Below are 14727 nucleotides of genomic sequence, written 5' to 3'. Positions count from 1 at the left end.
ATGTTTATGTGCCTATCTAGGTCACCATGTTTCCCCCTCTTCTGTCCTAACAGACCATGCCCTCCCTGGAAAAGCACAGGATCTTCTTCAACATGGAGCGACTTGGCATGGACCTTGTACAAATCCCTGACTCTTCTTTATCCATGGCCCCAGTGCCAACAAGACCAGTGCTTTTAAGACCCTGCATCTGGGTGCAGACTAGCTCTCCTCTTTCCCTCCCCTTCCACCCCTCTTTCTCTCTGAATGGGCTCTATCAGCCGAGATAGTTGGTTTTCTTTTTATTCTACCAAACCAGAAGCAGTACCGCACAGTAGGCTCGGGAGGGAGAGCATCAAGCTTTAGATCCTGGCTTCATCCCTTTCGTTCTGACCCCATGGACCAGTTAGTTACCTTGTGGCTTTGTGCCCTGATTTCCCCATTTGGGAAGTGGTCAGAGTAAAGGTTCTCTTGTAGGAGTAATACAGTTCCTGAATTGGAGAAGTCAAACACACGAACCTGGGTGGGTGCTCCACAAATGTGGGTTACAGTGGATGACAATGTTGATGATGATGGTGGTGGTGGTGGTGATATAGATGTTGATGATGGTGGTTATGGCATGGAAAGCCCCTCCTCTGATGTCCCTTGCAGTCTATCATGCAGAATTAGCTTTTCCCCTTTTGTGTATGAAACAGAACAAACTACAAGGCATTCTACTTATTTATTTTGAAGTTCAAATTTGCCCCATGGCCTGAGAGTCTCTAGAAGCAAGCACTAGTTTTCAGTAATAAGACTCCAATATTCAGGGCTAGAGAGCTGGCTCAGTGGTTAGGAGCACTGGGTGTTCTCTGGGAAGATCCAGGTTCTACTCCTAGCACCCTCAAGGTACCTCCCAACCATCTGTAACTCCAGCCAGGGGCTCTAGTGACCCCTCCTGGCCTCTATGAGTACCAGGCATGTGCCTAATGGCACAGACATACATGCAGGCAAGGCATTCAAATGTATAATACAATTTAAAACTTTGTTAAAAACAAAACAAAACAAAACAAAAAACAAGAATCCAACATTTTTACCAGTGTGTGGCACACTTCTTTTTAATTACCTTTTTCTCATACAATTTTTGTTTGTTGAGCCTTACCTAGAATTTGCAACCCTCCTGCCTGAGTTCTGGGATTGCACTCACATACCACTGTGCCTGAAGTTTTCATTTGTTTAATACTATGTGTGTACTGCATATGTGCAGTGCCCATAGAGACTAGAAGAGGGTATTAAATCCTCTGGAACTAGAGTTACCCCTGGACCAGTGAGGCACCATGTGTGTGCTGGAAATTGAACTTGGGTCCTCTAGGAGGAGCAGTCAAAGCTTTTAACTGCTGAATCATCTCCAGGCCATTTTTCTTTTAGATAAGGCCTTGCTATTTTATTGTATGCAATATAATCAACATACTATAAAATTAATCCTACTAAAGTAGATAACTATCACCACTGCCTAATTCCAAAACATTCCAAAAACAAAGACCTATATATCCAGTAGCACTAGCTTCCCAGTCTATTCCCCACCTCACCCTTAGCTTTATCACCACTAATCTTTCTGTCTCTACAGATTGCCTGTTCTGGAGTTTAGATCCCCAAACCCACATCAATGGCAGCTGGGTGTGGCAGCCCATCTGTAATTCCAGTGTTCAGAAGGTAGAGATCAGGGGTCCCCAGAGCAAAAGCAAGATAGCAAGCTAGACTGTGTCAGCAAACCACAGGGTCACTTGAATAATGTGGGGAGCAATCAAGGAAGACTCTTGATGTCAACCTTGAGTCCTACATGCATGCCTGCACTCACACAGACAAACGTGTATTTGCACCCATGGCATCACACACATATCATGGCTTGCTTATCCATCGATTCATAGGCTCGTGAGTTGTTTGCAGCTTGGGGCTGATGTGAAAAAATCCTTCCCTTGCTGTTCATGGAGAGGTTTTCAATTCTCTTGAGTGTATGTACCTAGGATCGGGACGGTCGGCTAATATGGTACCTCCATGCTTAACTGTTAAAGGAATTGCTATAACAGACTGAAATCGTTTGCACTAGCAATATGTGAGGCTTGAATTTCCAGCTCTTGATTCATGTGCCCCATCAAATTCGAGCCTTTACTACTGAGGGAGTAACCATTCACCATGGCTTGGTTTTGCATTTTTCTGTTGGGACCTTTCCATCTACTTTCTGATTCCTTGTATATCTTTATTGGGGAAAAATGCTATTTTAGTTTTTTTCTCTAAGTATTTTAATTTATTTTTCATTTTAAGCTGTCATGACTTTATGTGTATTAGATACAAGTATGTTTTCAGAACTTACAAGTTATGTGGCTTGCAAATATTTTCTCCCATCGGTGTGCCTGTCTTTTCCCTTTCTTCCTTTCCTTCAGTAGGCTGGGGAAGGGGTTGGGAGCTGGGAGCTGAGACAAGCTGGCCTGGGATTACAGACATACAACACCATAATGGTATTCTTTTCACTGCCTTAACTATAATGCCTTTCAAAACATCTGTTTTATCTTAAGCTTTATTTTTATTTGCATTGGGGGCATCTGTATGACGATACATGATGGCCAGAAGAGGATGTCGGATCCCTGAGCTGGAGTGGTTGTGAGCCACCCAACACGGGCGCTGGGAATAAAACTTGGGGCTTCTAGAAGAACAGAGAATGGATGTTCTTGGCCACTGATTCATCTCTCCAGCCCCAGCACCAAAGTTTTAATCTTGACGAAGTCCAGTTTGTCAATATGTTCTTTTGTTGCTTGGCTAGCCTATGGCCACAGGAATGATGTTCCATACACTTTCACAACACAGAAGCACATTCTTCTCTCATTGTGTGCTTGTTTAGTGGTGCTGAGGATAGGTAGTCCGGGTCCTGCACACACTAGGCTAGCTCCCTACAGCTGAACCGCATCTTTAAGCCTAATATACTTTACAAAGGTGATCCTGTTGACAACAGCCCTATGAGGAAAAACAGCACTTCACAGACCCGGTTCATGAAAGGATGATAAGAGGTGGCCTACCAGGGCTGGGGTCAGATTTGGTCTAGTCTCACCTAGAACGCCTGTGCATCTTACAGTGCCTTCTCCTAAAATCCCTTTGCATGTTCTCCCTGGGTTTGGACAGTGTCTAGTCTATGATGGGCCTACAGGGAATATATATACTAGGCAGATGAATGACTGGTCCTGGCAGATGCACAGAATGCTGTGGCTGGTGAGGTGGGACCTCTGTGACAGCACTGCCTAGACACTCAAGGTTTCTCTCCTTTCCCCACCACAGTGTCTCATCGTCGGAGGAGGACCATGTGGCTTGCGCACTGCCATTGAACTTGCCTACCTGGGAGCCAAAGTGGTTGTAGTGGAGAAGAGGGACACCTTCTCCCGGAACAATGTGCTGCACCTCTGGCCCTTCACTATCCATGACCTGCGGGGCCTGGGGGCCAAGAAGTTCTATGGGAAATTCTGTGCTGGCTCCATCGACCACATCAGTGAGTGGGGCTCAGGGTGGGGTGCTTGGTGCTTCAAGACGATCCAGGTCTCACTGTTCATGGACCCATCTTGCCACATCTGGGAGTCCTTTGACCATGGATGCTCCATTCATCCAACTCTTGGGTGTTATCTGGAGGACTGTGAATTAGTTACTTTCTTTGGCTGAGACCAAATTCTTCACCAGGATCAGCTTGAGGAGACATTTGTTTGGGCTCAGCCCCTCATGGCAGGAAAGTAAAAAAGTCCAACAGCTTCGTGGCTGCTAGCTCATATCTGGCCAGATCCAGAAATGGAGAAAGGCCCTGCAGAATGCCCAGGCTATAAACTTCAAGCTTTCCCCACTCCTCCTGTATCTACTTCTTCCAACTGGGTCACATCTCCTACAGGCCCTACAGTCTCCTAAAAATGGTACCACTGGATAGAGCTCAAATTAGCCCATGAGGACCTTTCTCATTCAGACCATGATGGTCTGCTTTGTGGCTTATTCTGGGCTCTGTCTTAAGTCCCATTGGTCATGGACCCTGGGATGCACTGCTTGCCAAAATACCTGTCTCCAGGGCCTACGTGCTTGACACGTAATAGATGAAACAATAAACATCTGCTGAGTGAATGAATGAAATACAGAGCCCAGAGGCAAGTAGCAGGGACGGTATGCTCAGGGAGCTCACTAGATTTTGTCAGTAATAAAATATGCTTTAATAGAGTGAGTCACACTCCCAAGAGGAATGTGAGAGAGAGAACTCACAAAACCTCTAATGGGGCCAGATGGTTGAGACCTCCTTGTGCAGAGGCATTGGCACAGTGTACTGCTAGTACTGCGGAACAGGGCAGGTGGTAGATCAGAGGAGTGACGTAATCGGGTGTATAATCTCTGACGGGTCTCTCACCAGTGTTCCTTAGAGCTTTGACAAGAGAGAAGGCAACATAATGTGACTTCAGGGAGGTTGGGAATGGAAGTTGAAAATACAGCATCTGAAGACGCTGGCCAGCCTCAGAATGGCTGGGTCGAGCACAGCTCCTGTTCCCCTGGCTGTAGGCCACTCTTGGAATCTTGAGGCTTTGGGAGAAGCAGCATCCCTCTTTCTCTCAGCTTCACAGGGAAGAGGTCTCCAGCTATTACACTTATGACAGCCGAACTTGCGAAAGTCAGGCAGATTGTATGGGGATTTAAGTGTTTGATTTAAGTACAAAGCATTTATTTCCTCCTGACCTGGTTCAAACTCCTTACGTTCTTCAGGCCTCAATTTTATCTCTTAGAAAACAGGATTAATTCTGTCCCCTTGAATTGTTAAAGTTACATGGGGTCAGGTTTGTAACATGATAGCACATGTCTGTTATGTAGTACTTTTTGTGTCCAGTGGCATCTAGTAATTGGGCTGCCATATGTGGCCCTCAGACCTAAAAGAATGCCACACTTTTTCATGGGGGTGGATGAGAGGGGAGCCCAAAGAGCCATGTCTATGTGAGATCAGAATTGATGGGAAGTGTGTGGGGTGTGGGTGGGCCTGGAGAGAGTGAGCCGCTGCTAAGGGTGTAATTTATTCAGACACAGAAGGATTTACCAGCAGCAGCCCCAGAGTGTATTCCCACTTTGGGATGAGAAAATTCCAGGAGTTCAACAGAAAGAAATTTGTATTTGCCCAGAAAGCCACAGCATGAGCTGGCAGGATGCTCTGTCCCACCCAGAGGTCTGTCAGTGAGACTATGGAATGAGGCTTTGAGCAGGGCACTGAGAGGATGTGGTATTCCAAGGGCAGCTCTGTGAGAATGGAGGTGGGGGACTCACAGAGCTCCTACTGTGTGCTGGAAGCCAGGAACCTTGATACTGTGAGGTGTGTCCAAGCCTCCCCTGGAAGAACTGTCTTCTCAGCAGGTTGTGGCCTAGGTTTTATCAAACCAGCTGCCCGGCAACTGTTCTGAGATGGGCAGTCTCCATCCCTAGCCCTGCCTCAGGCTTAGCACTGCTCAGCAGTTCTCTGTATGACCTGTATGAGGACTCTCCACTCCCCATCACTGTTCTTCCAGCCCTAGGTTCTTAGCAGTTGCCTGTGTCCTATGCCTAAGGGAGAGAGGCCATTGACCTGCCCATTATACACTCATTGTCCCTCCTTAGCGTCCCAGGATGGAAGCACAGCTAGCCATCCCTTCCAACCCTGGTCCCTCTTGGATTTCTCGCCTTCTTCTTCCCCAGTCCCCACCACCAGTCTTCCTGATCCTCACCCTGGACCCTGCCCTCTATGGAGACCCCATTATTATTCCTTCACTCAAAAGGATTTGTTCTAGAAGAGGAAGTGTGGACTGTGTATCCACTACTCCAGTGGTTGCCTATTTCCTTTTTGTCACCACACTAAAGAGATTTTTTTTTTTTTACCCAGAAGCGTCCAGGCTTCTGGATGTCCTGGCCTCATGTGGCCTCTGTTGTCATCAGTCTCCCCATGGTACCTAATGCTCCCAATTAATCCTCTCTTGGAGTCCCAGCCTAGGCCCCAACACTCCGTTCATCTGCTTCCTCCATTAGAGAGCGTGCGCCCATCTTCCTGCCACATTGTAGGTACTCAATGAATATTAAATACCCAGGCAATACAGAGAAGCCCACAGCAAGCTTAAAGCTTCTTACTGTGAAGAAAAGTACTCAGAGGAATGCCCCTTTGTGTAGGGAACAAACAAGGTTGCACTTAGAGGCCTTTGAAATGGTAAAAAGCAGAGAGCACTGAGCCCAGTTGATGGGGAGAATTCTCTGCCTTTCCCCTTCCCACTAGAGAGGGAGAAACTTTAGGTTTAGGCCTCATTCACGAGCCTCTTCTTGTGGCTCCTGACTCTCACTAGCTCCTTCTCTACCTTCATCTCATCAGATCCAGAGTCTGGCTCAGCAAAGGTGTAGAAAAGACAGACAGATCTCTCTAGTTAGAGCAGCACGGTGCAGGTAGAACAGAGCTGTCAGATCTGACAGAACTGCACCCGTGGTCCACTTTTGGCTTCTGTGTAGCCTTGAGCCGTCCTTTGACTTTATCAAGTCTCAATAGTTCCTCCATTACATGAGAATAAGAAGGGTCCCCAAATGAAAAGCCTTGGAGCGCCTGGTACAAACTCAGCCGGCGGCGTGGCGCTGTGCTCTGGGCTCTCTGGGCCACAACTATCCAGCTCTCACACACACATGCTGCTTATGCATTGCTCCTGACAGTCCCCTCCCTTCTTTCCTTCCTCACAGGTATCCGACAACTGCAGCTTATCCTCTTCAAGGTGGCCCTGATGCTGGGAGTGGAGGTCCACGTGAATGTGGAGTTTGTGAGGGTGCTGGAGCCTCCTGAAGACCAAGAGAATCAAAGTACAGTCGGATTTTCTTTCTCTGCCTTGAAGGCACATATTCCAAATGGGAAGCTTGCTGAGGCTATCTCTGCAAGTTATTTTTTGCTGGGAGCTGTTTGGCACACTTCCACTGACAAATACTTTACCTTTTTTGACCATTTCTGTGGCTTTGGGCTTATTTTTCAGCTCCCAGCAAGGGTGGGGGTGATGGTGGAATTAGTACCATGCCATGAAGCCTATAATTTGGTTACCCAGACCCTAGGAAGCTGCAACTTTGACAACTGACGTCCAGTCAGTGGCAGGAAAGAAGACAAATATGGTAGTGTAATAAAGTTCACACATACTTCAGCTCACCCTCAGGTAGTTTACACCTGCTATACCCTCAAAATATCTTAAAAATATAGTAAGGAAACTGAGATGTCTAGAACAGTTATAAAAATAAAGCTTTTAGATATTTCTCGGTTTTCACACGCCTTTTTTAGAGTTCTATTGCTGTGAAGAGACACCATAATCATTTTGTTTGTTTGTGGGGGTTGTTTGGGTTTATTTTGATTTGTTTTGTTTTCGAGACAGGGTTTCTCTGTGTAGCCAGAGGCTGTCCTGAACTCACTCTGTAGTAGACCAGATTGGTCTCGAACTCACAGAGATCCACCTGCCTTGCCTCCCAAGTGCCAAGATTAAAGTGTGCAAAGCCCAGCGACCATGGCTATTCTTATATAGGAAAACATTTAATGGTCTGGCTTATAGTTCAAAAGTTCAGTCTGTTATCATCATGGCAGGAACAGTGATGGCATGCAGGCAGAAAGGGGGCTGGAGAGATAGACAATGAGCCACTAGGCCTGGCTTGAACTTCTGAAAGCCCACCCCCCTAGTGATAAATTTTCTCCAACCAGGCCACACCTCCCAATAGTGCCACTCCCTATGGGGGCCATTTTCATGCAAACCACCACTATGCATACACATACATGTATGTATGCATGTATTATACACACATATATAGCTATATATGTTATTCCTGAATTCCTGAGATAGTCTTATGTAGCCCAAGCTGGCTCAAACTTGTTATGTTGCCAGGGATGACCCTTGAATTTCTAAATTCTGGAATTACAGGAGCTGTTATGCCCAGCAGTGTTTTTAATTTTATTGAGTTTTAATTTATAGATCATAAGATGCTTTCATCTAGGCAGAGTCTTGATAATATTCTTCTTTCTTCTTTTATTGTGCATATTTAAATTGTGATATTTTTGCTGAGCATGATGGTGCACACCTGAAATTCCAGCACTGAGGCAGATGGCTATGCTTTCAAGGCCAGCCTGGGCTACATACTGATAACCCACCTAAAAAGCAATAACTAGAGGAAAGGAAAATTAAATTCTGATCTATCTCATACACCATAATCATGGGTTTTTTCCATCAAGGTTTTATATTTTGTTGTTTCCTGCCTTGGAAATGCTGAGTTATGAGGCAGCGTATGTTGAAGACTTTGGGGTTTCCCATGGAGGACACATCCCTGACTCTTCCTGGCCTCTACCCAATATATTTGACAACTCAGGGAGGCTTTTCTTGCTCTTTTAGTAAGACATTTCATTTGGGGCATTCAGAGACTGTTTGCTCTTAACCAGTGGAACATCTCTACTGGATAGTCCTAACCCTGAGGATCTGGTCAGGCATTCCCCAAGAGTGTGCTACTATAACAGCAGACCACTGGAGCAAGCAGCAGAATTGTATAGTAACCCCTCGCGCCCCCACCCACCCACATCCCACCCCACCCCCACCTTGGCATCCTGCACACTCTCTGGGATGAGAAGCCATTGAGTTGGGGCAAATATGGGTGAATCTGATGAGATACAAACACAGGGTGTGGGAGAAGGGTTTAGGGCTCACTAAAGGTCAGCACCCTAGCAAAGATCTGCCACACTAGGCACAGGGCTGCAGTGCCTCCCTTTCTCTTGGCTTTGTTCTGGAGTGCACTGACACAAAACCTGACCTTAGCAGAGAGAACCTGGATATGGACTGTCCATGTAGGCCTGGCCTGCAGACTAGGGACCACAGGCTACCCAGGAGAGTTATGACAACTATGAAACAGTAAGCTTAATTCAAATATCATGAGAGGGGTTTTGCCATTTAAAACCCTCCATTGCCCAGTTCTCAACCATGAACATTGTATACAACATCCTTTGTCATAGTGTCAAAAATCTAGATATGTCTGATGCCTGACCTCTCTTCAGGAGGCTCCACTGGGTCATTATCCATTTCTCCTAGCCAACTGGGAGGGGTAGTATCACTCTCTCAGCCTGCCCCTGTCAGCTCATCCACTCTCTCTGTCCTGGTAGAAGTTGGATGGCGGGCAGAATTCCTTCCTGCAGACCACGCCCTGTCTGACTTTGAGTTTGATGTCATCATCGGTGCTGACGGTCACAGGAACACGCTAGAAGGTGAGGACTCTTCTTTTGGTGATAGGGCTGAGATAACGAGGGGAATCGGAGAAGGAAGATGAAGGTGGCAGCCATTCCACTTTCCCACTTGCTGGCTCTTAGCATCCCCAAGTGAGAATATGGGTAGCAGAACCCTTTCAGAGCACCAAGATGAGGGATGGGGGAGGGCTTATCTGTGAAAATGCTTTCTAAAGTGGGAATACTGTGGGAAAAGTCAACACAAACTCACCGAGCTGCTGTGTTAGCCAAAGTGCACCCTGACTTCATCTAAGGCAAACATCTCAAGACTTTAATAGCATCCATTCATGTTCAAGGACTCCACCAACCAACAGAGAAACCCTCTTTCTTCATAACTCTTAAGCACACCCACTGCTGGGCAGCTGGGCAAAGTGTCAGGATTCAAAGCCAGGCTTCTCTAAGTCCAGCAGGCAGGCTTCGTGCGGTCATTCACACCGAAACTGTTGTCTGAGACCAGTGTGATAAACCATGTGCCACCAGTAGAGTCTTTCAGAGTAGGGAGAGTTGTGATTTCCCAGTTTGCTTCTTTCAAGGGTCACAGGTTGCAGACAGATTGCTGGGAAAATCCATTCTCTGAGGACAGCACGCACATGCTGACCTCAGCAAGTTCTGAATGTGTGGGCCTCCAGCTCAGGCCTCCCCTGTCAGCAAGACTCTGTCCTGTCTCTACTCGCCCCGCCTTCATACCCACACCCATCTTCTTTCAGCAATATCTGACAAGACACTCCGAAGCTGCTAACATGAATACTTGTATGGTTTATGGGATTGTTCAGGTGGCTTGGGGAAATTATGAGTCTGGATATTTGAAAGCCCAGGGTTTATGCTCAGCTTGCTATCAGCTGGATCCTCTCAGATCAATCAGTAATCAAGAAAATGCCACCACACATGCACCTTCAGGCCACTCTGATGGGGGCTACTCATCAGTTGAGACGCCCTAGGTTTGTGTCAAGACAAAGCCAGCCAGCACACATACTAGGTACCAGCCACTAGGAACAGGTGTATTGGGTGTTTTGTTTTGTTTTGTTTTGTTTGCTAGGCTTTGGTATTGCTTGACTTATAGAAGTATCATCCCCATCTCTGTGTTTACAGAGCTTCTCCCTCGATGTGTTCACCTTTCCCTGAGAATAATGACATCAGCCACATTACAATAGAGGCTCTACTCCAGTAGACCTTATCTTAAATAAGCCCTTCTATAATGACTCCATCTCCAATAGGGTCACATTCAGAGATACCAAGAGTTAAGACTTCATCAGTGGGAGAATGACAATGCAATACAGCCTATGACAACAAAGATGGAAAGGAAATGTGTTACTATCCTGTCTTCTGAGAGTTCAGCCAAATCCTATTTTTTAAAAGAAGATTTTCTTTTCCATTTAAAATGCTCACAAAATCATTTGGACCACGTAGGACCCCAGTGTGGAAGGGCCTTCAGAGTGTGTTCAGTGACATACCCAGCATGTCTGCAGAGGGCTGAGCTCTGTGGTAACGTGCTGCACAGATCACTTCGGTCACTGGTCTGTGGATATGTAAGAAGGGTGTGTGGTCCAGTATAGAAAAGAACAGAGCCCTACTGACTTCAAAATGCCTCTTGTGGGCACAAGCCCGGTGCCTGCCTGTCCCAGAGCCCCTGTCCCCACTGCCTGTGGGGCCCCAAGAAGAGTGTTCTCAGCAGTGCTGCTGAGTTTCCCACCAGATCCAGAGAACGGACACATCTACCCTTCCCTTCCGCAGGCTTCAGGAGGAAAGAGTTCCGAGGGAAGCTGGCCATCGCCATCACCGCCAACTTCATAAACAGGAACAGCACAGCTGAGGCCAAGGTGGAGGAGATCAGTGGTGTTGCCTTCATCTTCAACCAGAAGTTCTTCCAGGACCTAAAGGAAGAAACAGGTGAGAGTCTCATCTCTAAACCAGACCCTATTCACAGTGTATGTGTGAGTGCATGTGTGTGCATTTGAGCGTGCATCTGAGTGTATATGAACGTGTGTGTGTGTGTGTGTGTGTGTGTGTGTGTGTGTGTGTGAGAGAGAGAGAGAGAGAGAGAGAGAGCTTGCATGCGTGCACACATGTGCGGTAGCCAGAAGACAACCTTTAGCATCATTCTTCAGATGGTGTCCACTTTTCTTGCTGTTGTTGAGCAAAGGCCTCTCACTGGCCTAATGTTCAACAAGTAAGCTAGGTTAAAAGCCCAGGGAGGCCCTGGGATCTGTCTCAGCCTCCCCAGCACTGGGGTTATAATACCATACATGCCTGCCTTCCCCCACATCATGGATTCTGGGGATCAAATCCCATTCGGCAGTACTTGCAGGTCATGCATTGTTTCTGACTAAGCCATCTCCCTAGTCCCTTGTCCAAGCTCTCTGAACTGTTCATAGACCTGTTGGCTTCCAATGTTTGCTGGAATTGGAGAAGGGAGCAAAGCTTTCTCTCCATCCGGTAAATGTCCAGAGGTCCTGCAAGGACAAGAGGGATTCTCGGGAGAATGTACTAGGTGTTGTATGTAGAAATAGACAATAGACTTTGCTGATAGTTAATGGCCATGAACTGAGTATCTGTCCTGTGTCAGTGCTCAGCAGTGTGGAGTACAAAGACAATGTTAGCCCCACCCCTTCTGGAGTTTCCCCTATCCAAAGAGGGTCCCCACATAAAGCACTGTAACACAAGATAGTCAGGAAAGCTGTGCCCAAGATTAACATGAGATGCTGGGAACACTCTGAGGAGGGAGCTTATAATCTGAGGGGAGAACCTGATGGATCCCAGGTGCTTTACACAGTACATCAGCTGCCCCTCCCTATGAGACAACACTAGGACACCACCCCACTCCCACCCACCATGCTCTGGCCAACAGTTGTCACCTAACCACATGTACACAGAACAGAAGGTATTGGCTCAACCGCTTTACAGATATTCTTTTGAATACATGCTACATTGCAAACACTGGGTGTATAGCCTGAGGCAGATCAGCAAACCAAGAAGACATATTCTCTGTGGTCGGATAGTCAGTAAACGAGCAACTCATGCTCATGAGAGTAGAGGAGAAACAAAGGAGAAACGGCCTTTTTCTAACCTGACCCAAAATGGGCATTGTTCCTTGAAAAGCCAGTGCAATGATAATGTTAAATGAAGCCTCCGCAGGTATGGTGGCACTTGCTTGTAATCCCAGCACTTGGAAGGTAGAGGCAGGAAGATCAAGGTTAGCACCAGCTACATAGTCACTTTGAGGCCAGCCTCAACTATAGGAGAAGTGAAAGCTATTGGTGCTCAGCCCAGTCTGTCCTGGTGTTTTACTGACATTTTCCCTCAGAGCCTTACATGCTTATCTCACGTGGCTCCAGTTCTAATAACGTATCCGTTCCCCTCCTCCTCTTCCTCCTCTTCCTCCTCTTCTTCCTTCTCCTCCTCTTCCTCCTTTTCCTCCTCCTCCTCTTTTTCTTAGCACATTTTATTATCACCCACATTTCTCATTTTCTCATTTAGTATCCTATCTTAAATATAGTTGTGATGGTAGGTCTGGGGGACTGTGGTGTCTCTTGGCATCCAAGCCTGAGGACTGTAGAAGACCATGTGGTCTTTGAGATGGGAATGGTTTTCTATATTCAAGGGGCAGAACGAGATGGGGAAATCAAAAGGGTCGTGTTTCATGATACATTGAGATGATAGGACATTCAGGGTTCAGTGTCCTTCAGCAAGGGCTTTGATTTCACACCACAGTCACAGATATGCATTCTGTCTACTGCTGTCTACAGCCAATTCCATCATGAGTATTTGGAACAGAGAAAGACACACATGTCTGCTTAAAGCTTTGGCCTCTGATCTCCACCTTCTGTGAATTTCCTGTTAGGGTAACACTTTCCATGGAATCATTTCCTCTAAGGCTCAGCTTCTAGGAACCAGCTGAGTCGCTGAGCCAGACTCTGCCTCTTGCTGGTCACAGTGGTATTTACCATCTTATGTCCCTCTGAGCCTCCACAATTTATTATTACAAGTTTTAATATTTCCTTTCCAGAGAATAATATCCCTTGAATGATTTAATACTTAATTTTCCAGCCCTTCCTTCCCCTTAGAAAGAAAGAAAATAAATACACAGACCATCAAATAGGGATTACCACGAGACATTGTGTTTCTCCAAAGGTTTCACACGCTTCCTTTAAACTTGGCTGTTGTTGCCACTGTAAGTCATTGTCTCTCATCAATGACAGCAATAAATTTCCTTTGAATCTCTTGGGGGTCCTCTGCATTCACGGCTGTTTCCTATTTTACTGTAATAATAGTTATGTTACTATGGTTACCCAGCACACCTTGTGTGGATGCTTTGAGGTCACTGCGTGCCTGTCACTTCCCTTCACATGAGCTGATCCAGAGAGTCTTAGGCTCTAGTAAACATCTGAGTCACACAGGGAGCTGGAGACTCAGGGTGCTGGCCCTACCCCAGCTTTCTAATTCAGCAACCTGGACAAATTTGACCTTTTAGTAAGTTCTCAGGTGAAGCCAGTGTCTCTGGCTGAGCTTCCTGCATCCCTCTTGAGAACACAGAGCTGAGTGATCACCTCATAGCATGATTTTGAATGAATGATTTTCTGTCCGTGGAAAGAACAAAAGATGGGGGTCTGGGCCTGGGGAGATGGCTCCAGTGAGGATCTGAATTCCCAGGACCCACATATAATGTTGGGCATAGTAGTGTAAGTTTGTAATCCCAGCTCTACGGTATAGCGACAGGAGCATCCCTGAGGCTTGCTGGCTGGCCAGTCTCATTGATGAGCTCTGTGTTAGTGATAAACCCTGTCTTAAGAAGGTAGACCCTGTCTGAAGAAAGTAAGCACCTGACAAATGATAGACTTGGCTGCCTTCTGGCATACACACAGGTTCACACACACACACACACACCAAGATGCCATTAGGCCTCTAACCTTGCAGTGTTGTTCCATTGACCTGGGTTTTCTCTTGCAAGCTAGGACATGGTAGAGAATGCTCTGTGCTACTACACACAGTAGATGGGGCCTGAGCCATGCAATTGGGTTCAAAGTTGGTCTTTGCTTAGCATCCATAGTCCTGTCCAGTACTTCCCCTCACACTGTCTGCCTAGATTTAACTTTGGAATACTGGACACCTGTGGTGGTTGTATGCCTGTTTCATTGTGTTGTTTTTGAACATGTCTTTGTGCAAGCATAAAAGCTAGCTGCTTTGACCTGGGTGGGCTCTGGTCCTCTCTTCTACCTTCCATATCCTGGTATGTCTTTACTATTTATCTTATGTGCATCCTCTGCAAATCCATAATGAGACCTGGAATGGAGCAAGGTGCAGACTGGTAAACTGAGTCTAGATGTTTCTCCTTTCAGGGATTGATCTCGAAAACATTGTTTACTACAAGGACAGTACCCACTACTTTGTCATGACAGCCAAGAAGCAGAGCCTGCTGGACAAGGGCGTCATCCTTAATGTATGTACCTGTCGGCTGGGATTTCTTACCTGTCTTTCCCCTGGGC

General features: G+C 46.5%; 1 protein-coding gene across 11 annotated transcripts in view; it reads left to right on the top strand.

Moving 5' to 3' along the window:
* Mical2 (microtubule associated monooxygenase, calponin and LIM domain containing 2) overlaps positions 1-14727 on the top strand; it is a 185822-nt gene that overhangs the window by 72746 nt on the left and 98349 nt on the right. For all 11 annotated transcript variants that reach the window (XR_003837099.2, XM_085841396.1, XM_085841394.1 and 8 more), the window contains 5 exons: positions 3280-3487; positions 6697-6813; positions 9128-9229; positions 10979-11134; positions 14581-14681. Coding sequence is in view for 10 of the 11 variants with exons in the window: in XM_085841396.1 (XP_085697522.1) it covers positions 3280-3487; positions 6697-6813; positions 9128-9229; positions 10979-11134; positions 14581-14681 (684 nt within the window). In the remaining variant the exon portion in view is untranslated. The remainder of the gene's footprint in view (positions 1-3279; positions 3488-6696; positions 6814-9127; positions 9230-10978; positions 11135-14580; positions 14682-14727) is intronic.

Source organism: Mus caroli, unplaced genomic scaffold (assembly GCF_978045245.1).
Source record: "Mus caroli unplaced genomic scaffold, Mus_caroli_1 scaffold_8, whole genome shotgun sequence".
In the NCBI taxonomy this organism is placed as follows: Eukaryota; Metazoa; Chordata; class Mammalia; order Rodentia; family Muridae; genus Mus; species Mus caroli.
This window is presented reverse-complemented; position numbering and strand designations above follow the sequence as displayed.